At 34.5% G+C, this 27,268-nt stretch overlaps 4 protein-coding genes and 1 pseudogene across 4 annotated transcripts; 2 read left to right on the top strand and 3 right to left on the bottom strand.

The window, feature by feature from the left end:
• Nucleotides 1-5,610: 5,610 nt before the first annotated feature.
• LOC120114964 (heat shock factor-binding protein-like) lies at nucleotides 5,611-7,593 on the bottom strand. Its single transcript, XM_039135727.1, has 5 exons — nucleotides 7,500-7,593; nucleotides 6,744-6,797; nucleotides 6,498-6,521; nucleotides 6,353-6,395; nucleotides 5,611-5,998 (listed from the first exon to the last, which is right to left on the bottom strand). Exons 1-5 carry the CDS (start codon nucleotides 7,500-7,502, stop codon nucleotides 5,862-5,864), a joined length of 261 nt encoding a protein of 86 aa, XP_038991658.1. The 5' UTR covers nucleotides 7,503-7,593; the 3' UTR covers nucleotides 5,611-5,861.
• Nucleotides 7,594-9,063: 1,470 nt separating this feature from the next.
• On the top strand, nucleotides 9,064-9,909 carry LOC120114965 (annotated as a pseudogene).
• A 648-nt stretch (nucleotides 9,910-10,557) lies between these two features.
• LOC120114961 (kinesin-like protein KIN-13A) lies at nucleotides 10,558-15,215 on the bottom strand. Its single transcript, XM_039135724.1, has 12 exons — nucleotides 14,964-15,215; nucleotides 14,335-14,538; nucleotides 13,948-14,130; nucleotides 13,430-13,531; nucleotides 13,221-13,298; nucleotides 13,014-13,095; nucleotides 12,740-12,902; nucleotides 12,222-12,560; nucleotides 11,926-12,144; nucleotides 11,249-11,837; nucleotides 11,094-11,159; nucleotides 10,558-11,009 (listed from the first exon to the last, which is right to left on the bottom strand). The coding sequence occupies exons 1-12, from the start codon at nucleotides 15,153-15,155 to the stop codon at nucleotides 10,827-10,829; spliced, it is 2,400 nt and encodes a 799-aa protein (XP_038991655.1). The 5' UTR covers nucleotides 15,156-15,215; the 3' UTR covers nucleotides 10,558-10,826.
• Nucleotides 15,216-22,322: 7,107 nt separating this feature from the next.
• Nucleotides 22,323-23,547, bottom strand: LOC120115043 (translationally-controlled tumor protein homolog). Its single transcript, XM_039135813.1, has 4 exons — nucleotides 23,400-23,547; nucleotides 22,795-22,931; nucleotides 22,549-22,706; nucleotides 22,323-22,455 (listed from the first exon to the last, which is right to left on the bottom strand). Exons 1-4 carry the CDS (start codon nucleotides 23,545-23,547, stop codon nucleotides 22,338-22,340), a joined length of 561 nt encoding a protein of 186 aa, XP_038991744.1. The 3' UTR covers nucleotides 22,323-22,337.
• Nucleotides 23,548-25,465: 1,918 nt separating this feature from the next.
• On the top strand, nucleotides 25,466-27,214 carry LOC120114958 (chaperone protein dnaJ 49-like). The gene is made up of 2 exons (XM_039135721.1): nucleotides 25,466-26,671; nucleotides 26,768-27,214. The coding sequence occupies exon 1, from the start codon at nucleotides 25,623-25,625 to the stop codon at nucleotides 26,667-26,669; it is 1,047 nt and encodes a 348-aa protein (XP_038991652.1). The 5' UTR covers nucleotides 25,466-25,622; the 3' UTR covers nucleotides 26,670-26,671; nucleotides 26,768-27,214.
• The last annotated feature ends 54 nt before the right edge of the window (nucleotides 27,215-27,268 follow it).

Here is a 27,268-nt window from a genome sequence, read left to right as displayed (position 1 = left end):
ATGTGGGAATGAGGCAATTTAAATTCAAATGGTTTCCTCTGACCATTTAACCCACGTGGAAATTAAGATCCAACTGGGTAAAAATATTTCGGGAAAAAAACTTTAAAAATTATTTTTTTTCCGCCACGTGTTCAAATTTTATGGGTTAGAGGGTTCCACGTCATCTTTCGTGACGGAAATGGGTATACCCGTCAACGAAAAAAAACATTATGAAGTTAATATATAATTTTTAAACTTTATGTATGAAACTGATAATCGGGTATAATTCATGTATGAATGGGGTAATTAACCCTAAAATAAAAGATTATCATCGAATTAAAACTGAGAACACCAGAGGGAGGCCGATGATACTCAGGATTGAGGGCAAAATTAGACAAATAACGTAGGTGTGATAATTTTATTTTTAAATAGAAGCTTCTAATATTATTAAAAAAATAAAAATATTTGAAAGTATAATAAGAGTTTACAATTATTAACGTAAATTAAATACATAATTTAGATATTTTCTGTAACATTGAAAATAGTCACTTTAGATCATATAATGACCCTATATGAAAAAGGTTAAAAACTCAACCAAGAGACTTGAACAAAAATAAATATGAATAAACCTGATTGTATCAACAAACGAACCACAAAAGAGAATTAAGCTATTGAAATACCACCGAGATTTGTAGATCAGAGCCGAGCGTAGTGAGAAAATATAAAAAAAATCAAAATCACTCATCCAAATTTAATCCAAAGGTTCATAGCAGAGAAGATCAATAAGATTTTGAATAAGCGCCATCTGAATCAATCGTAGTATCATCAAATCCAACACTAAAAAACATAAATAAAAGAACAGACAAATGATGGAGAAAAAAATTGAAAAACGTGTCATAAATGCAAAGATAAACGTGTCTTAAAGACAAAGATAAACGTGCAACACAATAAAATTATTCTTATTCAAAAACAAAAGAAAAAACAAAGCAAAAGAGAATCGACGATCGGCAACCATCATCAATGTCAGTGTCGCAGTCTACTAAAGAAAATCAAAAAAGAAAAAATTGATCAGATCTATAAAAAACAACAAACTCAAAGAAAAAAAAGACAAATGAGAGAGCATCTAAGGAAAGGAAAACATAGGTGTGATAATTAATTAATAAAATATGATATTTTCAAATATTATTGGGATATGTGTCATTTATTGTAGTACTATTCTTCATCTGAGTATGATAAAGTTTAATAAAATATATTTTTTATTGAAATTTGTCATTAAGATAACACAAATTTTAATAAAAAAAAGTTATATTTTATTAAAACTTGTTATATCCACGTGACAAGTACCGATAAAAAATATAAATTTTATATGAATTTAAATGTTTACTTAACGAGTTACAAAATACTAAATTAAATACCATATATTCTAAAATAAATTTCCATCAGTATATTTTAAAAACTTTTTAAGGCCATTATTATTGCGTTAATTTTGTCGAGGATTGAAATAATGATATATATTTTAATTTTTGTTTTAATTATATCATCAAATCAGTAATGTATATTATTGACATGATACTTATATTAACTAATATCGCTTTGTTGTGACTATTTTTTAATCGTACAAAATCAAAACAATATCATTGTTTTTTTTATAAATCAATTTACCTTAGTGATTAAAAGAATCATTATTATTCTTAAAGTTTACGGATTCGAGCACTAACGACTGTAGCAAGATTATTGAGTGTTCATTGTCAATTGATTAAGAGTATTTAAAACATATACTACTTTTTTTTAGATAAGTAAAGTTTTTATTTATCCAAAAGTAAGCAGCAAGCTGCTACAAAGAACATTACAAACGACTAAATCAAATCCCAAGCAAGACACAACCTCCTATTTACATTATCCAATCTGTTCACATGACTCCTATACATTTTGATTCTAACTGCCTCTCTAACTCTATCAACAATTTCCTCAGCTGTACGGATCACACCTCTAAAAAACATGTGATTCCGCTCCTCCCAAACAAAATAAACAAAACCAGTCCAAGCTAGCTTTAGTATTCGAACTAAAAGGGATTTACCTTTCAAACTCGATACCAGCCAGCGCAAAGAATTTACCCTTAGTTTTAAAAAGATTGACAAATGGAAGAATTTGGTATTGCGATCGTCGAGCTTAAATCATTTCAATCTCGACTTCTGCAACCACTCTCTTTCGTCTCTTCTATACCTCAACCTTATTTTTTTCTTCATGAACCTTTTTTTTTTTCTTCATGAATCTCTTCTTGAACCCTGGTGGAATAACCGTTTGTCAATTGCCAGTAAGGATGCTTCAAGCAATTATATTTTATTTTCCAGTTCCGCAATGCTCTCAAAGTCATTTGATTTGGCCTCTGTTGCCCACCCTTTTGTTGCAACTTTAACTTCTTTCAAGAGTGTACTTATCCCCTTCCTTTGACAGTCTTTGCTAACCTTTTTGACTATCATTGTAGCCCCGATCGTATGACCAGTGTGTAAACATTTAAATGGTCTAAGACCCCATTCAACCTTCTTTACACTCAAAAGCACAAGATTATGATCGGATAAGCTTCCGGGAAGATTATGATCGGAATAGACTTGGATAGCATACGACTACTTTAAGCGATAGTAAAAACTTGTCTAGCCTACATGCTATCTCTGAGGTGCCTCCTCTAAACCACGTGAACGAGTTACCTTCGAGGGGTAGATCAATCAGGTTACACCCATGAATAAAGTCTTCGAATACCTATATTGCGTTTGCACAAATAGGCCCCCCAACTTTCTCTTCTTCACGTCTCACTATGTTGAAGTCCCCTCCGACTATAACTGGTACGCCTAATCTAGAAATAATTGCTTCTAGCTCGACCAGAAATTCTTTCCTCTCTGCAGGGTCGTTTGGCGTGTAAACGTTAATTAGTCCGACTTTGAAATTGTTTTGCTTAAGCCTGCCTACCATCAACGCCATCCTTCTACTCAATTTTAAGTCTTCGATCGACATAAACTCCGAATCCTAGAGTGATATGAGGCCTCCCGATGCCCCATCTGAGGGAACACAAGCACACCCACCGTAAACCTTCTCTTGGAGACTCTTCAAAATCCATTTGTTGTCCGTTTTCATCTTATGACCACTCTGAGATTCCTCGTCAAGTATTTCAAATCTCCTAATGACCACTCTTTCTTCCCCATTAAATTCAAGTCCAAGTCTTGCCCCGATTTCAAAAGTCGCTTCTGCCTCTGATATGCATTTACGCCTATTGGAGTGTTCAATGCGCGTGGGTTCAGTTGTGCATAGGTCATTAGCTCCTTCCTTTTCCCTTTTTTTTGGCCAACGTTTTTTCTGCCTCCCTTTTGATGTAGCCTTTTTTGTGACTTTGCTTTCTTACTGAAATGTAGATCCACTGGAGTCTCCTACAGCACTACCTGGAGCGTAGGAGCTTACGAGAGGCATTGGGAATTGTTTAATGTTTCGCTCATCCCATAGTTTAGATTGGACTCTAATTGATTAATGACCTTAATTGGGACATCTAGTAACCTCGATCCATTAGAAATCGATGTATTCGGCAACGACGACATCCTATCCATATGCTGCCCCAAACACTCATCTCCTCCCTACTATTCCATGCAGGACAGTCCGCTCCCAGACGCAATAGTAACTTTGTGTAGCACATCCGTATGGGAGAATTCCTCAACTGCAAGAGCCATCCTCCCCTCCGAGCACACAGGAAGAGTCGGATCCATATCATCTGCCCCTTGAAGGTAATCATTATCACATTTAGCTTCTACGCCTCTACCCTCTGTCAAAGTTTTCTATATTCCAAGTTCTTGCTCGGGTGTACCATACTCCATGACTGCAATGTCTCTCTCCATCCGTTCAAAGGGAGTTGTACCGTCAATAAACACTCTATCGCCTTCATACACCTCGGTGCGCAGAATAATCTCGGACAAACGCCCATTTACGATAATACCTACTCTGTCTGGTATGCATGATAGCTTTTGGACTGATATTAATATCCTAGCGACATCAAAGTGATTTCGGTTGGATGTATCCTCCTCAACTTTTAGAACCTTTCCCCATCTTTTTCCTAATTCGATAAAAAATATATCTTTCTAATATTGTAATGGAACATCATGCAGTGCAACCCACGTTTTGACATTCCTCTTTCCATCATACCCTTCTAACTTTTGTAATGACTCAAACTAGTGCCGAGTCATGAGTTCTCTTCTATTTCAAAACCTATCTAGATCTACCTCACTATCAAATAACAGCACAACCACAAAACCATGCCAGGGACACACCTTCAGACCTTAAAACATCTTGCACAAAATTAACGTCGTACATACCTTGAATGTCCCACGAGGCATCTTCTTACCCATTCAGTCTCCCTTCTCATCATACAAATCACCTCTGTTGGTTCTTCACCTTGCAAGTTTACGTTGTTTGGCTCGCCATCAACCACCCTCACGTGCACAACTTCTGTTAGACTATTCAACTCCCCATTGTTGCTAGGTCTTGCTTTTCCGATCAACACTTCTTTGAAAGTTCTCGCATCTCTAAGAGCAGAACTTATCCGCCTTGCCTTCTTGACTGTCTCACCTCTTTTTAGATGTCCTTCTCTCCTTTTTGAGCTAAGGTAAACCCTGATAATATGACCATCTATTCATCTCCCGATTTCACAGCACGTTTCGCCTCGTCCCAGTTTCTAAATCTGACAAAGGCGAATGTAGTCTTCATTGTCATTCTTTTCAGGTTCGAGTATGCGATGTAGGTGTCTAAAACAACTCTGTATGATTGAAATAGTTCCTTCAAAGCCATTTGGGGGACTGTCTTACTAACATTATCGACGAAAACAGGAACTCCTAGCCGATGCCGCTCCCTTTTCCAGTCACCTCCTACATTTCTTCTCCATGACTCTTCAGCTCCCACCGTGTTTCTCGATATTTTGAGACTATTATTTTAAAGTTTAATTTTTGATTGAATTCATATCTTCTTATTGTATACTTTTAAATTCCTATTTTAATAAAATCGTCTATTTTTGTCAACTTGGCTCCTCGTCTGAATTTTCAAATAAATTGATTAAATTTGTATTTTAATAAATTGGTAGAAATTTCATTCAGACAGGAGGTGTATATGAATACCAGTAAGGGTGTAAATGAATCTAGCTTGAACAGATAAAGTTATATTCATGTTCGTTTATTTATTTTTAAAAATGTTTATGTTTGATTCATGTTCTTTTAAATTTTTAATATTTATTCATATTCTTTTATTTATTTTTGAAAGGATTCGCATTCATTTGTTTAACGTTCACAAATGTGTTTGTTTAATATTCGCAAACGTGTTCCTTTAACGTTCGACAACCCACACACCTTTTTTATCCTTTTATTTGCAAGCCAAAGTTTACTTTATGTTCAATTTATTCCATATCTTAACCAATATTTAAAATGTAAAAAAAAGGGAGAACAGAGTAAACGAACTCATAAACGAGTCGATAAACGGACGTAAACATAAACGAACTGAACACTTTGTTTATTAAATGAACATAAAAATTTTGTTAATCTCGTTTATTTTACTTAAAAAACAACGATTCACGAACAATTTGTCGAACAATATGTTGATTTTCACCCCTGTGAATAACCGGACGAGAGTGTGATAAGACTCTCAAAACACAGACGACTGGGAAAAAAATGAACATATACATGTGATACTTAAACTCTCGTCTCAATGATTTAGTTTTATAACATGTATAGACTAAAAATACCAGCATAATTCAGGTTTTCCATGAGAAAAACCAGGTACTAACTACCAAATGAAATAGAGTCTAGAAATACCATGGATTTAGATGCCGAATTCCTTCAAGTTATCACAGAACACAGTTATGACCCACTCGGCGACTCGGAATTGTCTTTAGCCGCAAGAGGAACCGAATGAGGAGAGCTCTCTCCACCCAACTCTGTTCTGAGTTCAGTAACGCTTTTCTCCAACTCATCTATCCTGCTGCCCATCTCATCAAGTTCATTGAAGTCAAGGAGATCAAGAAAATGTTCACAAGTTAAATGCAGTGTTCTATGTTGTTTCAAACAGGAGTATGTAAATCTAATGAAGATGAAATTGCTTCATTATGGCTTTTGTAGCACCTAAAGAACAAGGAAGAGTGAAATCAAAATTCAAAAACCCTATCATGGTTAAATTACCAGACAATATGCAAACAGGAGCCAAAACAGGCATAGGAACGAGTAAGATGCCTTGATTTTGTGTACTGCAATCTCAAACCTTTAAGACCACTAAAAGGGTCCCAAAATCAACAAAACAAGATTTACTTTCCCAGTAGTATTTCGCAGTAACTAGGCAATACGAAAAAGGATATTCTTCGCTAAGATGGAGTCCGACATTGTTTGGAATCTCGATTGCTGCAACATGTAATCAAACAGGAAACTTAGCTGCATCTTCTTAAAATACATTGTCCTTTGATTCCATACAAAATCTCAAAGCAAATGAAAATAAGAACTCACCATCTGTTGAAGTAGATTCTGAACCTGCAAAGAAAATGGACTTAATTCAGTAACGGGTGGATGAAAGTTGTTTCTAAACCATAGAACCCTCATCTCGAAGATGGTCTAACAGTTTCAAGTGCAATGTTCGGTAAATCCCCTAAACGGCATAGTTAAAGTTGTCCGGTCTGAATAACTGTGATGAGAAGGAAATAGTCTTATATTCATTCACGTTAAATTAAAGTGCAGGAGAATTAAAGAACTCACAAAAAATGCCATATCAGAAGTGTCCTGTTTTGGATCTACAGAATCATTCCCATCCTGCAGAACAAAAAATGTAAAGTGCAATCAATAGTATCGATTTAAGCTTACCGTATCAAATCAGAAAGCATGGTAGCGGCTTAAGGAAGCAAATCTTTCTACAACGAATGTAAAGTTCGAGCCAAAAACAGTGAATGAATATCAACTTAACTACACACCAAAATTTCAATCGTTCTAAAATGTCAATGTAGCACAAAAGCAACCAAAAGCAAAGCTATTTCTAGTAATTCTAGTTCCATCAACAAGCCGAAGATAAGAGGTATATAACTGAAACGGATCAGTTTCCACATAGTTAAACATATGAATCTAATACTCGAATTTACTTTCCAAACATTTCTCAGCAGCCTAACAGATCATTAGGGGGGAAATCAACATTTCGTAGCAGGTTACGACGCATCTAACTCCTTTAACAAGACAAATAAAAGAAGCATATCGTCGAACGACTCGAAACCGGTTGATTCGCATGATATAATACTTATATTAATTCTTAACAGCCAAACAAACTAGAGAAATTTTAAACCATGATTCATCAGGAAAAAGAAAACACTCATATGTTAGACTCTGACTAAAGAACAGATCAGATTCATTAACGGGGAATCAAAACCCTAACAAATAATCTACAATTAAATTTCATAAAATTAAACGAATTAGGGTTAAATAAACATTACAGAGAAATAATTTAATCAATAAAATGCAATTTACCATTCTCGATTATTAGAATCTGTCGCTGGTTACGAGCGGAGAAGATAAAAGAGAAATGACGACGTTCACGACAGGGAGATAACCAGAGTGACAACGAAGACATGAAATTACTTTTTAGTCCCTATTTTATACAAGAAAATTCGTTTAATATATATTAAAATATTATAAAATTATATAGATTTACTAATAATACATTTTTGTCACAATAATGCGAGTGACGTTTATATACAAATTTATTTAAGGATAAAAATTTAAAACAAAAATTATTTTATAAACACCTATATTATTTAAAAAAATTATTCAGTAAACTGTTATAAATATAGCTGTAAAATATTTATATATAAATTAATCAATTTTATTAGTCTAGAATTTTAGTTCATTTTTTTTAAAAAACTATTTGAAAATAATTAATAACAATATTCATTATAATTAAAATACTAATTTTTCATTTTTTTCTAACTGAAATGATACTTAATTTTTTTGTTAAGTAGAGATATTACATTTTTAAAAATGCTAACATTTTTTTTTAATGAAAGCCTCTAGTTTTATTAAAAGAAAAAATTTCTAAAATTATAATGAATGTGTACAACTATAATCGTAAATTAAACATATAATTCGGATATTTTTATATAACCATTAAAACAAGAAACTAGTTATTTGAGATCATTCAAGGACTATATAAGACAAAGGTTAAAATTCAACCAAAATACTCTAACAAAGATAAAGACGAATAGATCTAACTGCATCGGCAAACGAATCACAAAATGAAATTAAAAATACTAAAAGACCATTGACAAGCCACATATCAGAGTCGGATGGCGTGAGAAACTATCCAAGAACACAATCACGTATTCCAATCTAACCTGACGGTCCAAAGTATGAAAGATCATCAAGATAATAAATAATCGCCATATTAATCAGTCAAGACATCGTCAAATTCAACCATTAGAAAAGATGAAAAAACAAAAAGAACGATCAAACAACCTAAAAACTTGTCAAAAAATAAAAAAATGTCATAAAAGTATAGAAAATGTGTCACAAATATAGTTATTGAAAAATTTAAAAAATAAAGATAAAATATAAAAAATAAGTGAAAATAAGAAACATCGGCAATCAACAACCAAAACTAAAACTGGTGTCGCAGTCGATCAAACAAAAATATTCCTGATCACTCAACTATTTAATTGATTAACTTACCTAAAATAATACAAACATAATTTTTTATTATTATTAAATCAAATTTAAATTTTAATATAGATTTTCTAGAAAAATAAGTTATGTGTATACATACTAAGCTACAATTCAATTGACATTATTAAAGTTGTAACTTTTGTAAGGATAAGAATTCAAACATGTTTAAATACATATAGATATTTTTATTTACGAATTTTAATATTATTTTATTTATCTCAATTTTTAGTATAAAAAAATTATTTCTTATATAACTCAATTTAATAAAAAAACATTTTTTTGGGTAAACAACCATATAAACTCAAACGATTGTCAATAATGTTGTTCAAATACTGATAAAGTGAACCCACATGGTTCATGGGTAGAGAGAAACATGGCGTTGTTGGATGCGGAAATGGCTGGTTTTTGGGCGAAATTGCCGTTGATTAGGAAGCTCTTGCTTTCGCATCCGGAGATCGAGTTCCTCTGGTGGATGGACAGTGATGCGATGTTCACGAACATGGCGTACGAGCTTCCATGGGAAAGGTACAAAGATTCTAGTCTAGTTATGCATGGTTGGAATGAAATGGTTTATAATGAAAAGAATTGGATTGGTTTTAATACTGGTAGTTTCTTGTTGAGGAATTGTCAATGGTCGCTTGATCTTTTAGATGCTTGGGCTCCGATCGGTCCGAAAGGGAAGATTAGGGAAGACGCCGGTAAGATTTTGAGGGGTAGGCCGGTTTTCGAAGCTGATGATCAGTCTGCAATGGTTTACTTGTTGGTCAAGGAACGAGAGAAATGGGGTGAGAAAGTGTATGTGGAGAATGCTTATTATCTGCACGGTTATTGGGGGATTTAGGTGGATCGATAGGAGGAGATGATCGAGAATTATCATCCCGGATTGGGGGATCATCGGTGGCCTTTGGTTACTCACTTTGTGTGGTGTAAACCTTGCGGGAAGTTCGGGGATTACTCGGTCGAGAGGTGTTTGAAACAGATGGATAGAGCTTTTTATTTCGGTGATAATCAGATCCTGCAAATGTATGGGTTTGTGCATAAATCGCTGGCCAGTCGGAGAGTTAAGCGAGTCCGGAATGAGACTGGTAATCCACTTGAAGCTCAAGATGAGTTGGGTTTGCTTCATCCATCTTTTAAAGCTGTTAAGATCTCGGGTTATTCATAATATATGTCTTGGACACGTTTTCGGTTTGTTGCGTTTATCGCGGTCACAGAAGTAACGAAGTTTGTAGCGGACAATAGCATAGAGAGTGGAAATTCCTGGCTGAAATAGCTTCAATTGAAGGTCATTTACATTGTCGTTCTTGATTTTTGCTCATTTACTAGTCTATTTCCATTCCATTGCTAATCCTTCTTTTTGGGAGATCGGATGACATAATAATTTGTGTTATTAATTTATAGAAAGGAAAACATAAAGGTCAAATTGTCATCTTTTTAAGTTCAAGTACTCTAGTCTAAAATATTTCACAAACAAAAAATGTTATACGTCTTATTTAAGGTTTTAGAGTATGCAATAATATCCGTTCAAAATTTTCTTAATCAACTGATAATGCGCACACCCCTTATTACATACATTTCTACCTGAATTCAAGACTTCTAGGAATAATTAGAGTATGCAATAATATTCGTTCAAAATTTTCTTAATAAATTAATAACGCACACACCCCCCCTTACTACATATTCTACCTGAATTCAGGACTTTTAGAAAGAATAACGTTTTCTTTATCATTAAGGTCGTTTGATGGTTACTTGTGATAATAAGTTAATCTTTATATATATGGCATAGATTTACGTATTACTTTTTGGTACAGTAAATTTATATATTTCATAAATCCATAGAATGTTACATGACACGAACAATGTGACCTTTGAGGTTATAAAGAAAATTAAACAACGAAAAAGGTTTTAAAAAGTAACACTGTTTTTCTACGAATGACTTTTCAAAGCATTTCCCTTTGCCACCAAATAAGCACCGACAGCAAGATTAATGCCGCCATGAACAACCCGATATTTGTGCGAAAAAGCCGAATTCTGTCTTGGAGACCATCGGGACAAGTAGTACAATGACTATCCATGATATGAAATTATATGACTGTAACGGATGCAGCGATGAAAGCAGAGAATGAACATCTTCTGTTAACGAGGAAGTCTCTTCCAATTTAGTATCTCCTCCTCTTTCAATCGATGCTGGAACCTGGCGAGTCGAGCTTGAAGGCTCACCAAGCTGGCAGCCTTGCGTGAAAGCACAAAACTCAGCTTGGTCACATAACTATCAACTTGGCTGCCTGGTTGATCCACCTCAGCCAAAAGCTTCATTTCCTGAAATTAAGACGCAGAACACGATGAACAATCTCGACTTATCGACACGGACTTCGGTAATGTCGTATGAGCAAGGTTACTTACTTCGCGAACAATCTCCATTGTATCCTCGATTTCTTTTCTGTGAGCAGCAGTTAAAGCCTCTTCCTCCTGCAACAAACCAAAAGTATACTCGAAGATGAAAATCCTGAGAGCCCTTTTACAATACATAAACAAAATTAACTGTATTGATCTCCTACCTCTAGTACTGAACTGATACTCCCATCTGTACGAGGCTCGGGATTATATGGTCTAATTCCAAAACTATTTGTGCCATTATAGTTAGCAGCATTCGCCTGCTGGGAGTTTGTAGCAGACGAATCCGATCCCACTCCATCATTCTTGATCCAGTTCCCCATCATCTCAGAATTTTCTTCTCTAGTTGATTTTCTATGAGGAGGTGACACCTTCTGCACTTTCTCTTCTGTATCGACTGAAGTTTGAGAAGCTGACGAGGAAGTTCTTTGAATTGCGGAACCACCATAGGCGTTACTTTCTTCGAATCTCTCCTTATCCATTTGGATAGAACCTGTTCCATTTTCCTCCCTCCTATTGAAAGGTTGGCTTGAAGAAAAGGTCGACGGCAGTCGTTTGTCGAAGTCAAGATTATAAACGTCTTTCTCGACAAGCCTTCGACCTATATCAACAATTTTTACTTCCTGTGGTTGCACGTAAATATCTTCTACATCTGAGGCAGCTGAGGCAGGAGATGCATCCTTATAACTTGGTGGTAAGGAATTTACAGACTGATCTCTTTTGGAATTAGCACTTCTTGAAAGACTTTTAACCCTGTTCAATTGGATAGCAATAGTCTTTATTGAGACAGAAAGTAAATACAAATATACTGCAACAAAGTTTATTATAGAAACAAGGATACCTATCAGCATATCTCAGAGTATTCAGAGTGTGTTCACATGAACCGGCATTTGGAGAAATACAGGAGATCATAACTGTCCTTGAATGGCCAACGAAAGAGTCTCGGAGCACTTCGGTAAGTTTGCTCCCTCGGAACGGTATATGGATCTGGTCATTGTCCAGAGCACGAATGCACTCCTTAAGAGCCAAAAGGCTCTTATTAATTTCAGCACCCTCTATCCTGGAAAGAACTCAACCAACCAAGGTGTGTAGGAAACAATACATGTTAATACAGTTAACAGGAAAATTCGAACTTGCCTCGTTTGTCGGTCATTGTCGGTGGTGTCTGCGCCTCTTTCACTGCCAGCAAGATCGATAAACGAAATCTTCCCAAAAACTTTTCCGCCTTTAGACTCATCCCCATGAATCCCATCATTGTTCATCTTGGATTCTTTCACCTTGGAGTGCTTCTTGATGACAAGTTGTAAAATAGCATGTGACCTTGAAGATTCCTCATTTGCACCAGTAGAGCCTGTGCTTCTAGCAGCATTTCCTTTCTCGATGTATTCCTTCACCATTTGCACGTCTGAGACCTCAAATTCTTGCAGTCCAACAATACAGACTTGTTGTTTCCCATCTTCTCTCATAAAAAGTCTCCTATAGGAGGAAATTTAGATCGATTCATTTAGTTGAGCTCGATACAGTCAGAGCAGCAGACATTTCAGTCATTACATATAATAATTCATAAATGATAAATCAATCAGGCATGTCTTCAAGAAAACAAAACAAATTAAATGAAACACGCATGAGTAAGCAAGGAAAGAAAAGGGAAATACTTTCTCTCACTCAAAAGGTCATAGAGTTTTCCGCCATAGATCTCGAAAAAGCCGAGCCACAGTTTAAATTTCTGATTGTGATAAACTGGCTGGTTCAAGTATCTTACTAGATCTTGGGCAGCTCTGAGAGGTAATGGTTGCATTGTGAACGTCTTACCGCTACCTGAAATTGAAAAGGTAAATATTCCATGACAGAGCAGAAATAGCAACCATGCCACCTTATCATGAACTAGAGGTGCCTGCCATTCTGGAAGAAAGTTCAGAAACTATGCACCTGTTTGCCCATAAGCAAAACAAGTAGCTTTTGTTCGCTGAAAGATGATGGGAATAATCGGCTCAACAGTTTCACGATAAACCTGTTGAATAAAACAACAGCTTAAATTGATCTTTTTCTCAGACAAATCAACAAACTCTGGTCATAACATTATTCAGGAACCATGTTTGGATAGCATTAACAAAATATATTTCATCTGAGTATTACCTCATCATTGGTTACATGCTCATCCAGAACAGCATCAAAACAGAACTCGTGCTTCTCAACATATGCTGTCAAGTCCACCTCTCGTATAACAGTTAAAGCAAAATATAAGAAAAGAGTGAAATGATACGTCAAACAGGTAAGCACAGTTCTAAAATATTCATCTAAGGAACACAGTGATGTCACATAACTACAGTGAATAAGGGACAAACCTTTAGCTTGGGTTCATGGACAGTTAAAGAATTCTCCTTCACAGTTACTATGTCATCCTCCTTCCGAGAAATCTCCTTCTTGTTTAATGGTCTTTTACGTACCTTGTACCAAATGTCAGAGAAAAGTTTTATGGCTTATATGCATGGATGGACCGAGGGGGTGTTGGGGGTGCAGTCGCACCCTTAGAATTTTCAAATTCTCTTATATTTTATATTTTTTTTCTTTGTATTTTGTATTGATCATCTAATTTCGCACCCTCTAAAATTTTAATAAAACTTCTTAAGTTCGCACCCCTAACATAAATTTCTTCATCCATTTTTGCTTACATGACATTTAACATGCATCTACTTTGTCCAGAACATATATAATGAAACACAAGAAGGCAAGATGAAAATGAAAGGAACAAAAAAGACACTAAACCGGAGAACATAAACAGCAATCTTAGATGTCCCCATCTCTACAAAAAGGATGAGAAAAGGGGAGAGAAATGAAGCACCATGGAAAGAAATCAACATACCACAACTTTAATCTTAGCAACATTATTTTCCCTAGTGCTGGTCTCCTTTTCATTGGCAGAGCATATGGCATCTGCATCAACTTGCTCTTTTCTTTGCTGCTGGCTATTACTAGATTGAGTTTGAAACGCTTTGTTCACATCAGGCATGATTAGTGATGGTCTAAAAGGTTCACACATAACATGCTGCAACCAAATAAAATCAAAATTTCTAAACCCGAATATGCAAACTTAAATTGAAGTAATTTTTTTACAATTTTAAAAAATATCATAAGGGAACAACATCAAGAAATATCTAAACAAATCACCACAAAAATAAAAGAAGAAGAGTAGTGTTGCATCTAATCAAATCATCTCAATCAAAGTTAGGTGAAGTGTCCTAAACCTTACCTCAGACAGAAGTTCTGTATCATCCATAGCATGAAGATCCAAAAGCCCAAATCCAATATCCCCCCTGAAATCTGAAGAACAGAACCCTCCTGATCTTTGGCCAGCTGGCATGCATGGCTCCGATCTAGATCCCCCATTAAAATTGCAATTCCTCATTAATGTGACAAGCCTCTGCTTCTCTTCTGCAGATTGTGCTACATAACCCTTCAATAATGAAATAGTAACTTCCCATTATGTAAGAATCCATAGAGTGTAAAACCATTTAAAACTTATAAAATGAGATAAAAACAATAATAAACTCATGAGAAGAATGATCAACTAGTTATGAACTCCGATTTTCTTAAAATGCCTGTCGCCCTAACAGTTCATACTAAAAGCGGGATGATTTTTTCAGAACTTCATCCAAAAGAGGAAAGAACAAATTCATTCCATCAAGTCATGGAATGTTAAATAGCAAAAAAGGGGCACATGATTAGGCGTAGAACAATGTGGAAACTTCAATAACACTTCCCTTAATTAAAACTGCAATAGCCACGGTTGTTTTCACCAAATAAAGTTCCACCAAAACTGAAATTTCGAAGTAAATTTAAAGCATTAAAAATGTACACGTGGAAATTAACTTGTTTTACCTGCATGAGGAGATTGGAAAGGTGGCGTTGGTCGATGCCCGTAGAGGCCAGATGCCGCAATCCAGCGGACTGCAACCACCGCGCCATTACCGCATCACCGGGATCGCCGCCGGAGGCGGAATCCGAGTTGTGAAAGGACTCTCCGCCAGAGTGATCGTAAAGCGCCGTCGCAGCTGCATTGCTTTGATGCATTTGGCCACCTACGTAACGCTGCGATCGTCTTTGAGGAGCCAATTCTTTAAACCTGCTTACCAACGCAAAAAATAAATAAATAAAATGCAACAGAATTTCACTTTACGAGGAGAAAATCCGAATTCGAAAAACACTCTTCTATCAAATTCATGCAATATTCCTTAATTTCTATCAAATTCACTCAAAATTGACGTATTCAAATTATAAAAGAAGATTACAGGAGCATATATAAATAAACAAATTGCCAGAGAATGAGAAACGAAGAGTGACGTCGGCGATTCAAGATCCGCAATGTAAAAGACGGTTTTATTGTATGACGGCTTTGATCATATATAAAAAGACGGAAAAATTGGATAAAATTCGAATCAAAATTTAAAGAGAGATGGAAGACTATATCAAGTTGATCATTTGGATTTTTGTTTTTTTAGGTAAACGTTTTGTTTGTTTGTTTTTTCAAAATTATTGAACGGCTATCTTTGAATTTGTTCGAAATAATTATATAAAGCTGGTTTTCTGAATTTGGATTTTAATTCCCTATTTTGGGTGAATTCACGAGATAATATTCTCAAACTTTTTTATTCACGAGATAATGCACATCCCAGATTAATTGCTGAAATAGAGTGAATTCTACAGTGATGGCCATAGGTCGCCATGCAGTCCAGGCGATCTTGTAAGACGCCATGCAATCCTGGCGACATACGGGGTGACATACGAATGGAGAGGTCGCCATGCAGTCCCGGCGACCTTGTAGGTCGCCATGTAGTCCCGGCGACTTTGTAGGTCGCCATGTAGTCCCGGCGACCAAGTAGGTCGCCATGTAGTCCTAACTCACGAGACCATGCATGCACATGCAGCCACAACTGAGATTCCTTCACGTGCTCCCCTCCTGCTCCCCGCTGCATGCCTACAGCTATTGATGCATGCATGTGAACCATTTGAGCCGTGAATTATTGGTACAATAATTGAACTATTGCTGCGTGAAATCAGCTGCTATCATAGCTGCAATTGCACAATTATTGGTGAAATAATTGAGGCAGCCGGTTATATATGGGGTGTGCATTATCGTGAGAACATAAAAGAAAGAAAGAAAAGGAGAAGTGATTGCAGCCAGAGCTTGGTCGCCGAGATTGCAGCCGAAGAAAGGGAAAAGAGATTGCAGCCGAGAAAGAAAGAAATGGAGAAAGGAAAGTAAGAAGAAGAAAGGGAGATAAGGTAAATTTTTTTTATATTTAAATTAGTTTATTATTATAAATGTTTAATTTGTTAGTTTAGGGTTTAGGGTAAAACAAAAAGCAGTTAATTAGTTTGTTAGTTTAGGGTTATATGATTGTTAGTTTAAGTTATAGTATACATAAATTAAAAATTATTTAATTAGTATATGTTTGATAGTTATATAGTTAAAAAATAATTAATTAGTTTGTTTTGTTAATAGTTAGTTATATAAAAAAATTATTTAATTAGTTTGTGTTAGTTAAATAGTTAAGTTATATTTGTTTGTTGAATTTATATTATATAAAAAATTAGTTAGTAAGTTTATTAGTAGTATATTATAATGAAAAAATAGTTTATTAGTTAGTTTTAGTTATATAAAAGAATATTTTATTAGTTGTTTAAGGGTTTAACGTTTACGTTTAACTTATATTTTAAAAAGTTTAGTTTGTTAGTTTATTAGTTTATTATATTATAAGTTATTATATTAAAGTTTAGTGTTGTAAATTAGTTAGTTAGTTTATATTAGATTATATTAAATGATTTTTTAAATATTGTTGTTTAATTTTTTTTACAGATTCATTCCAATGGCTGACCAAATTCCACTGTTGAGGCTTGACAATGAACATATTTCAAGTCATTTGGGAATAATGGTGAATAAAATATTTGTTTAATGAATTATAATTAATAAATATTTGAATATTATTTTATGATTGTGATAATTTTTTTGAAATATTTAATTGTAGGAGGACGAGCAGCGAGTCCTTCGTCTTCGACTACAAAAAGTGCCCAAGCCACACCCACTGATAGAAGAAAATTTGCAAGAGGCTGGATTTTGGTATATAACATTTGTGCGAGATTACAAGTTGGTCCCAGGTTTGATCAGTGCGTTGATTGAACGTTGGAGACCAGAAACGCACACGTTTCATTTGCCGTGTGGCGAATGCACGATAACTTTGGAGGATGTGGCAATGCAACTCGGGGTCCAAACTAATGGGATGTCGGTGGTAATGTCACATGAGTTTAATAAGGTGGAACAACTTTGCAACTTGTTTCATTTGCAACTCCGACGTTACGACGTATGCACGACACGACAAAAGTATGACCAACTCGGTCGAAATTATGAACAACCATTGATGTTGCCAATCGCTCATTTGCTTCCATTGATTCCACCACTGTAGGAGCCCAAGTTTTACCTCTATTTATGAGACTCTCAATTTCCTTGCCTTTGTCCGACCAAACTTTACCCAGTCTAAAGTACGTCTCTTTCACCACACTCGCTATTGGGAGATGGCGTGTACCTTTTAATACCGAATTAATGGCCTCAACAAGGTTTGTGGTCATATGTCCGTATCTCCGACCTTCATCGTATGCTTGCGACCATTTTTCCTGCGGTATTTTTGAAGCCCACTTCCAAACACGCTGATCATCGTAAAATACCTTCAAATTCTCCAATCTCTTGTCAAAATTTGGTCGACGTAGTTCGTATCCTGTTCCATAATATATTGTGTTAAACCGCAATTAAAAAAACCATGTAAAAATTACACAAATATTGAAAATAAAACTTACCCATGTTGACTATCTCGCTACGAATATGTGCGTTATGAAACTGGTCGATACTATTCTTGCCAATATGACGGATACAAAATGTCGGATATGCATACGGAGGTATCCAACGACTTCCTGGTCGTTCAATTGCCGCCAAAATACCCGTTCCTCTATCGGATATCAAGCAAACTCCATCTTCACGAACGACATATTGACGTAGATTGGTCAGAAAGAAATCCCAAGCCTCTGTTGTCTCTCCCTCAACAATGGCGAATGCAATTGGGAAGATATTTCGCTCACTATCTTGAGCAACTGCCATCAAAAGTACATGCCTATATTGACCATACAACCACGTACCATCTACTTGGATCATATGTTTGCAAAATGGAAATCCTTCAATACATGCCTTGAATGCCCAAAATAGTCTATGAAATATTTTCTTCCCTGGCAGAAGTTGACCTTCTTCGTCATATGCGGGCATGGTTTGAGACTTCACTATAGTTCCTGGGATAAATCGCTTCATTGCTTGTAGCAAATGTGGTAGCTCATTGTACGATGTATCCCAATCTCCATACGTCAACTTCATTGCCTTCATTTTCGCATTCCACACCTTGCCATATTTTACTTGATATCCAAATTGGCTTCGAATAGATGCAGCTAACACTGAACAAGATATCCTTGGATCCTTTTCAACCATCGTCTTCACGTATTCACATATTACATCGGAGTCCAATAGTCGGTGGTCTTGTTCGATGGAGTTTCGCAAACATGTGTGCGAACCATTGTACCTCGTGATGACCCAAACATCGTGCCTTTGATTTTTCGACACTCTGATCTTCCACTTGCACTCTAGGCCATATTTTACACACTTTGCGTATAGGGTTTTCTGGTTGGACTCTGCAACATGGACATTAACATGGCATTTGATGCAGTACTCTTTAATCGCCAGCGTAGCTTCATTTTTTCCTCTGAATTGCACCCCAACTGAAAATTCACCAGAATTATCGAATGATTCAGTCATTTGGTACGGAGGTAAATGTGGCATGTCTGGGAATTCAGGTGCCCTCATTGCATCATAGTCTATCTCGTACATGTGAGGAGTAGCTTCATACGGTGTCGGAACTTCATCAATTGCACCTCCACCAAAAATATTTTCGTCGTCGCCCAAAACGGGTTCTTCAGTTTCTTCATCTTCGCTTGAATCATCATGAATTTCTCCCCATCGATTTTCAGCGTCAATATCAACAACCAATTCCGGTATGTTTCTCGTCTCATACTCTGTTGCTGTAGATGTCCCCCCGACTTCATTTACACTTTCCAATAATGCCATAAAACTGTTCGGGAACCTGTATGTCGGCTCCTCAAACTGACTATATAAAACCATTTCATATGGATTTTGAGCCACACCTCTTGATGACCCAGGAACATCACATATGTTACGCACATCAACAAATAATTCAATAACTGCTATATTGGTTGACTCATGTAATCCAACCATGGTTCCAATATCATCATCTTCTTCAAGTGGAACTGTAACATATCTGACTGGGTTAGAGCATATCATAAACCTATACCTCAAACCATCAACTGCAGCTTGAATTTTTCTTTCTATCTTATACTTCATTTCTATAAATGTGATGTCTTTTTTTAACATCATATTTATTGGTTTTTTAGACTGAAAAACTACTCCGACCTCATTTTCCATAATCTGTCCATTATATTAATGATCAAATAAAATTTATTATTTAACTTGATGATTGCTTACTAATAAACCTAATAATGATTGATAATTACTATTAATCTAATGATTTGATATTTAATGATTTAATAATAATACGATTTAGTCATAATCACTAATAATTATTTATTATAAATATTTAATGATTTAGATTTGATTCTAATCATTTAGTAATTATTACTAATAATAATGATTAGTTTGATAATATTTTTTATTTTTTAAAAATATCAAACAAATTTGTTAGGCAAAACTGTCGAGATAATGTTCTCGAAATAATTATTTCGTGAGATAATGCGTTGTCCGGATTATTTCATTCAATTAATTTTTACTCCTTACTAATATACACATACAATGTAAATTAAACAAAATATTTTTAAAAACACTAAATATTTTTAAACACAATATTTTTTAAAACGGAAATTATCTCGCACAAATTAGTTTATATAATCTAATATAAACTTACTAACTAACTAATTTACACATACAACAACAACAAAAATGGACAACAAAAAATAATAAATTACTCACGTCTTTATGCCTTCTTCCTTTACTTCTTTTCCTGCTTGTTTCTTTCTTCGAATCAATCTACGTGGGCAAATGTTGTGAAATAATGTCCTGTATGTGTAAACAAAATATTTATTTAAACAACAATAGCTCCCACAAATTAATTTTATATAATCTAATATATTATAATATACCTTAAACTATAAACTATTCTTTATATAATATAACTTAGTTAAAATAACAAACTAATTAAGCACTAATTAATTTTTTTAAACTAATATATATAAACTATTTCTTTATTATAATATAACTTAGTTAAAATAACAAACTAATTAAGCACTAATTAATTTTTTTATAATATAACTTCAACTTCAACGAACAACCTAATTACGTTTAAAGACACTAACAAATTATTAATATTTTTTATATTTAATAACTTAAACAAAACTAATTAACTAATTTTTTTATATATATAATATATAACTTAAACTAATAAACTAATATATATAACTTAACTACAAACTAATAATTATACTAACAAACTATTAACTAGATTTTAGTTTTACCCTAAACCGAAACTAACAAACTAATATTTCATATAAACTAAATTAAACAATAAAAAATTACCTCACGAACTATGTTTTGAGCCTCTTCTTTCTTTTTCTTTTCTCTCGGCAAAGTTTATTATGTGCTTATGCTTCTGGTTCTGCTTGTGCTTCTACCCTAAACCCCATATCCTTTATAAAGCACTGAGCGTTGGACAGAGTCATTAAATTTGTGTTGAAGCAAATAATATTAGCATTGCATCGTATAACTATTGAGCATTGAAAGGCTGCAATTGAACAATAATATTTGCTGCACTTGGCAGCTAAATTAACGCTGCAATAACGCAACTATGGATGCAACACATGCAGCTACGGATGCAGGAATCTCCCAGCTATGATGCAACGCATGCATGCAGCTACAGGAATCTCCCAGAGCTTGGTCGCCGAGACTCCATGGCGACCTACCTACCACGCCGTGACTCCATGGCGACCTACACCGTTCGACGTGCATGGCCCATGCACAATTCCCACGTCCCATGCACAACATGCATCCCACAACTCCCCCATGCATGCTCCAATACTATTTGATTGCATGGCGACCTACACCTGCTCCTTTGCAAAACACCACACAGGTCGCTCGGATGCCATGGCGACCTCCAAGGTCGCCCGGATGCCATGGCGACCTCCAAGGTCGCCCGGATGCCATGGCGACCTCCAAGGTCGCTGTAGAATTCACCCCATTTCAGCAATTAATCTGGGATGTGCATTATCTCGTGAATAAAAAAGTTCGAGAACATTATCTCGTGAATTCACCCCTCTATTGGGTGTTAAAAATAAGGGTATGCAAAATTATCCAACCCGTTGACTCGATCCGAAGACCCACCGATCCGGACCTAAAAAACGAATAATTTCTTAAAAATTTACCCGGAATCAACCCGACATTTCCCGGGTCAAGCCCGGATCACAAAATTGAAATTTTCCAGGTACCTAGTTACCCGAATACACGTTAGTTTATATATATATAAATATATAATATATATATATATATAATGAATTATTTATATTATGAATTATTAGATTTTGTAATTCGAACTTTTAAATTTTATGTTCAGATGTTAGAGTATGTAATTCGAAGTTTCGAATATTTAAATTTGTATATATATTTTTTAAAATTAATAATTTGAAAATAAAAAAAACGGATATCAGATACCTGAAATACGGGTACCCACAACATCTAGGTCGGGACTCGGGCCGAGAAATTACCTACTCGAATATTACGGGTACCCAATAATCGGTACCCAATAACCCGAGTACCCGGATTTGCACACCTCTACTTAAAAATACTATAATATGAGTTATGATTAAAAAAATCACTTTTTTCTAGTTATCTATACAAGAGAAAAGGAGAAGGCATTGATCAAATATTAATTTATTTTTTATCATTCTTTAATTAAAAAAATAAGAGTTAAAGATTTAACATTGAACCCCTCCCTTCGTAGTTCGATGGATTTCTTTTATTAACTTTCAAAATTAAGGACTAAAGGGTCCAAGTTATTATCAGTCGCACCATAAAAAATATTCCATCCCAGAAACAATAAAAAATACTAAAACTTTGGTAAGTACTTGGTTCTTCAAACCTCAGCACTTGATCTCCTTCAATGCATAAGCCAGGTACAACAATGTTGGGTCAGTAGCACCCTCCTTACAGTAACCAAACACCACACATCCGTCGTCGTGCATGCTCTCTCCGACAAAACTGCAAGATACATTCCATAGTTTTGGCATCCTAAATACCGAAAAAGAATTTGCTGAAAGACAGAAGGAACAGTAATGGTAAGATGCAACTCACAATTGACGGTCCTTCAGTTTCCCAAGCAAATACTTGGTTGCTCCCTCGATGTTTTTCTTAAAGCTTTCTTGCTTCTCGGCGTCCAATCTGGGTGTCAAGTTTTTTATGAACTTCTTTATGTAGGCAATGAACTGCTTCTTGTAAAAAGGAGGTTGCTCCTGCAAGAGGCATTGGAATACATTCTTCAAGTTCAAACTCAAAATGTTAGAAATCGTGAATATAATTTGAAGAGTAAAACCGACTAACCTGAAGCCTAAGAGTGTCGACAATGTCAACAACCTTCACAGCTTGATCATCAACACCCTCATCCTCTTCTGCACCTTCAGCAGAAGGATTGGCACCAATGTCAACATTAACAGTTCCTTGCACAACCCAATGAAAATAGCAAAAAAAACATAATTGAGATTAAATTCAATTTCCCATTATAAAAACCTAAAACTTTTGTTCAACTCAACTAGATCGAACAAAGTCCAACACACTTGCATCAACAAAAATCCAACCAAATCAAATAACCTTAAGCTCAATGATGAAAGATCAATCAAATAAAAGTTCATTCATCACACTTACATCGACACGACTCCAAGACATCTTTAAGATGCATAATAAAAGATCAGTACTTCTTTCTGCTTAAAACATCTGAATTCTAGACCCGATGGATAAAATCTGAAGTTCTGTTGGGGTTTCTAATTTTGTCACTGATTAAATCTACACCGAAATATAACCAAATAAGAACTAAACATATATCTAATAACAACACGAAAAAGATCACGAAACCGAACAAGAAAAGAAAACGATACAAAGCAGTGAAAAGCAAGTCGAGATTGAAGAAATATTGCAGGAAAAACAATTACCGGTAATGAGATCTTGGTAAACCAACATGATTTCAGCTTCTCTCTTTGAGAAATCGAAGCGAGAAGCAAGGAAACTTAGGTATGGCGGTGGGAAAAGGCAATGGTGAGTAAAGCGAGCATCTCCAACCTCATCTCTACTATTTAGCATCTCTTTAAAATAATTCATCTAATACTATTTTCTACATATAATAATAAAAATAAAAAATTACAAAAAAAAATATAGCACAGTTACAGTGTAACGTGCAATGTAATTATCATCACAATACAATTACAAAATAACGATTAGTTGGAACATAAATCATCTTCAAAGTGGAGATATTCGTCACTAACGATACGCGGAAGATAGCTTTAGAGAAGAGAAAATGATGGGGACAATAGGCATATTTATAAGCGAGGGTTTGGGTTTTTAGGTTTGGGTCTTAAACAAGTTTGCTTAGTATTATGGATGAGTATTTAATTAACTCGAATTAATTTTTTAAAATTAATCAAATTTATAAATATTAGTTTATTATTCTTATTCGTATATTATTATTAACTTCTTTGAGTTGGTTTGAGAATTCAACTGAATTTAAATTGAATTAACTTTACTTAGTTTGTGATTAACTAAGGTGATTACAAAGTAGTATTTGTTCTAAATATTCTCAATCATTTGACATTGACTGCTCAATCATCCTGCTACAGTCGCTGGTGCTCGAACCCAAGACCTCTAGGAACAACAACGATTCTTTTAACCACTTAGATAAGTTGGTTTTTGCTGAATTTAAATATATTTATTTGAATTACTATTTAAATTTGAATATAATTATTTATAATATTATAGTACTAATTGATTTTAATTTAGACATTCTCTAATTATATTATATATATTCATATTTAAATAAGAATTATAATGTTATTTGATAAATCAAACACCATCTAAAACTATATGTTTATAATATTATTTTTAAAGAAAAAGTAAAGATAAAATATTTATGGGAATATAAAGGAGAGAATAAATTGATAAAAACAAAGAAATTTTAAAGAGTTGCATTTGAAAGATCATATTGAATAAAATAAAATTTTAAGTGATAAACTGACAGAAATAAGATTTATTTTGTTAAAAATTAATTGTAGTTATAAGGATATTCTACGGTGATCGAGGAACGTGTAGTTTAAATTTGATCAAAAATAGATTTAAAACGAAGGAATAATCGATGAAATAAAGAAACCATGACTTAAATCATAAAATAATTGAATTACTTAATTAAATGTTTTATTTTTTATTTTTCAATTATTTTAACTTTATAAATTCAACAAAAAATTAAATTTAAAATTTAAATCAAAATTTTAATTTAACTCAACTAAAAATTAAAAAGAATATTAATTTTAATTGAAGTCAACTTTTACTCATTCTTAAATAAGTTGTGAATAACTCAAGGAACAACTAAAAATATGATCAGAAAAAGGATGATTTACAAATTGATTTCATTATGCTTGAATTTTTAATTAAAAAATAAACAATAAAATTGAATAATTGATCGAATATAAATGGACACTTTTACGATAACTATTACAATAAATTGAAAAATAAAAATATATATATTGCAATATTTTAAAATATAAAAACCTAAATAAAATATCCTAGTAATTTCGCCCAAAAAAATCAAAACATCAAATATTATTTTATTTGAATATAACTTACTTTTATTTATCTTAATAAAAATGATTAATTAATAATAAATATTTATATTATATAAATTAAATATAAAAATTAAATCTTATTACTATTAAATCATTCATCATTTTTAAAATAATAAAATAGTTCTTCTGTTTAACCGAATGGACGGATTGATCCGGTTTGGTTCTAAGATGAAAAATCGAGAGAGGAAAAAAAAACCATTAGCTTAGATCTTCTACTTTATAAATCGTCATTGAAACTGACGTGGCATGTTATCATTCGAGTTCCGTAAGGTATAAAAGTCAAACCCGGGTCATTAATGTCATTCAGTTGAATTCTAAGTAAATCCCATCTCTCTCATTCTCCTTCCAATTTCGATGGTGAGTTTCTTTGAATTTGAATTAACTTTACACTTTATGCGAATTCTTTTTGCTGAATTTTTCACTTCCGTAATCTGCATTTTCCTTTGATTTAGGTGTTCTATTTTGGATTTTTTGTTTCTATGCGAAGTTTGTGAATTTTCATTCAGCTAATTTAGGGTTTTGGATTTAGAGGAATTCGGTGTTATGGATAGCAATAAAGACGAGGCTTTAAGATGTGTTCGCATTGCTGAAGAAGGAATTGCTTCTGGTAACAAACAGCGTGCGCTCAAATTCATTAGAATCGCTCAACGCCTGAACCGTACTTTATCTGTCGATAAGCTTTTGGATGCTTGTGAAAATCTCGATTCTGGGTCGGCCCCGGTTTCTTCTGTTGACGAAAAGTGTGTTTTAAGAGATGAGAATAAAGGCGGGTCGTCTAAGTTGGATGGGGAGAAAAGTTATACCGGGGAACATGTTCTGTTGATCAGGCAGATTAAGAGAAACAGTGACTATTATTCGATTCTTGGTGTGGAAAAGAATTGCACTGTTGATGAAATCAGGAGGGCGTATAAGAAGTTGTCCTTGAAAGTTCATCCGGATAAGAATAAGGCTCCGGGGTCTGAGGAAGCGTTTAAGAAGGTGTGCAAGGCATTTAAGTGTTTAAGCGACGATGATTCGAGGAGGCAGTATGATCGAGTTGGTTTGGTTGATGAATTTGAGTACAATCAGCGGAATAATGTGAGACAGAGACGGAGAAGACATGGGAATGATTTGTTTGATGATGATTTTGATCCTGATGAGATATTTAGGTCATTTTTTGGTCAGGGAGACATGTTTAGGTCAGCACATGTTTACAGGACAAGAGGAATGGGTGGTCATCAACAGAGGGAGGAGCAGCATAGAGGAGGACCTAATTTATTGCTTCTTATTCAGATGTTGCCGATTTTGTTGATTTTCCTGCTTGCTTATCTACCCAGTTCTGAGCCTGATTACTCTTTGTTAAGGAATTACTCCTATCAGATTCCTAAGACTACCGAGAAATATGGAGTGGAATTTTTTGTCAAATCATCAACCTTCGATGTGAACTTTCCCCAAGGAACTGCTGCTAGAGCTAATATTGAGGATAATGTCATTAAGGATTACAAACATATGCTGTGGCGATATTGCCATGTAGAACGCCATAAGCGCCGTTGGAATAAGGATTTGCCAACCCCACACTGTAATCAACTACAAAATCTTGGACTTGCATGAAGGTAATTTTAGCTACAAAATGTTGGCCCTTATGTCTTCTGTATCATGTGGTTTTATTTAATGGGTTTTAACCCATGATAAATTTTCTGAATGAACAGGGGATATGGCTAGATTCTGCTAGAGCATCAGCAAGATGTTAGGTTGATGAGCAAGGAACTCAGTCACTCACATGTTGTCAACTTCAAGAGCGTTCTTTTGCCATAATTGATCATTTGTTGAGATGGTTCTGGACCGGTTTGGATTGTATGCCAAGGTGCTAATGAGGCTTCCCTGGATACATCTAGGTGATAAAACTTCTCTTTTGCTAACGTGATGAGATACTACACTGCTGTTTGTACCTAGTATGGTCAGTGTGCCCATAGGAGGATAGTTGGCATAAACATAAGTCGAACCAAAATGGTCTTCAAGATTGTTTCTTTTTTTTTTCATTCTGATTGATTTATGGGGATGTCATTCTCTGATTGTCTATACTTCTTTTAGAACCATATCTTGGATCTTCCATGAGATCTTGTAGGCATTATGCATATGAATATGATTTATTCAAATGATCTTCACCTTTCCTTTGATTAGTTTTAGTTTTTGTGGAAATTTTGTTACTT

Source organism: Hibiscus syriacus, unplaced genomic scaffold, assembly GCF_006381635.1.
Source record: "Hibiscus syriacus cultivar Baekdansim isolate YM2019G1 unplaced genomic scaffold, ASM638163v2 tig00110257_pilon, whole genome shotgun sequence".
Taxonomy (NCBI): Eukaryota; Viridiplantae; Streptophyta; class Magnoliopsida; order Malvales; family Malvaceae; genus Hibiscus; species Hibiscus syriacus.
The sequence above is the reverse complement of the archived record's forward strand: the minus strand, read 5'-3'. Positions and strand labels throughout refer to the sequence as shown.

Excerpts from the sequence above, each read along its gene's own strand:
- LOC120114964 (XM_039135727.1), bottom strand. Across the intron at positions 6,522-6,743 it reads CTTCTGATATGGCATTTTTT|GTTCAGAATCTACTTCAACA; the intron begins GTGAGTTCTTTA and ends TTTTCTTTGCAG. Across the intron at positions 5,999-6,352 it reads GGACTCCATCTTAGCGAAGA|TTGATGAGATGGGCAGCAGG; the intron begins ATATCCTTTTTC and ends ACTTCAATGAAC.
- LOC120114961 (XM_039135724.1), bottom strand. The coding sequence starts at position 15,155 with ATGCATCAAAGCAATGCAGCTGCGACGGCGCTTTACGATCACTCTGGC. Across the intron at positions 13,096-13,220 it reads AGCATGTAACCAATGATGAG|GTTTATCGTGAAACTGTTGA; the intron begins GTAATACTCAGA and ends TTTATTCAACAG. Across the intron at positions 12,903-13,013 it reads TTTTGCTTATGGGCAAACAG|GTAGCGGTAAGACGTTCACA; the intron begins GTGCATAGTTTC and ends TTTCAATTTCAG.
- LOC120115043 (XM_039135813.1), bottom strand. The coding sequence starts at position 23,547 with ATGCTAAATAGTAGAGATGAGGTTGGAGATGCTCGCTTTACTCACCAT. Across the intron at positions 22,932-23,399 it reads TTACCAAGATCTCATTACCG|ATTTTCATTGGGTTGTGCAA; the intron begins GTAATTGTTTTT and ends GTTTTTTTTGCT. Across the intron at positions 22,707-22,794 it reads TCGACACTCTTAGGCTTCAG|GAGCAACCTCCTTTTTACAA; the intron begins GTTAGTCGGTTT and ends TGCCTCTTGCAG.
- LOC120114958 (XM_039135721.1), top strand. The coding sequence starts at position 25,623 with ATGGATAGCAATAAAGACGAGGCTTTAAGATGTGTTCGCATTGCTGAA.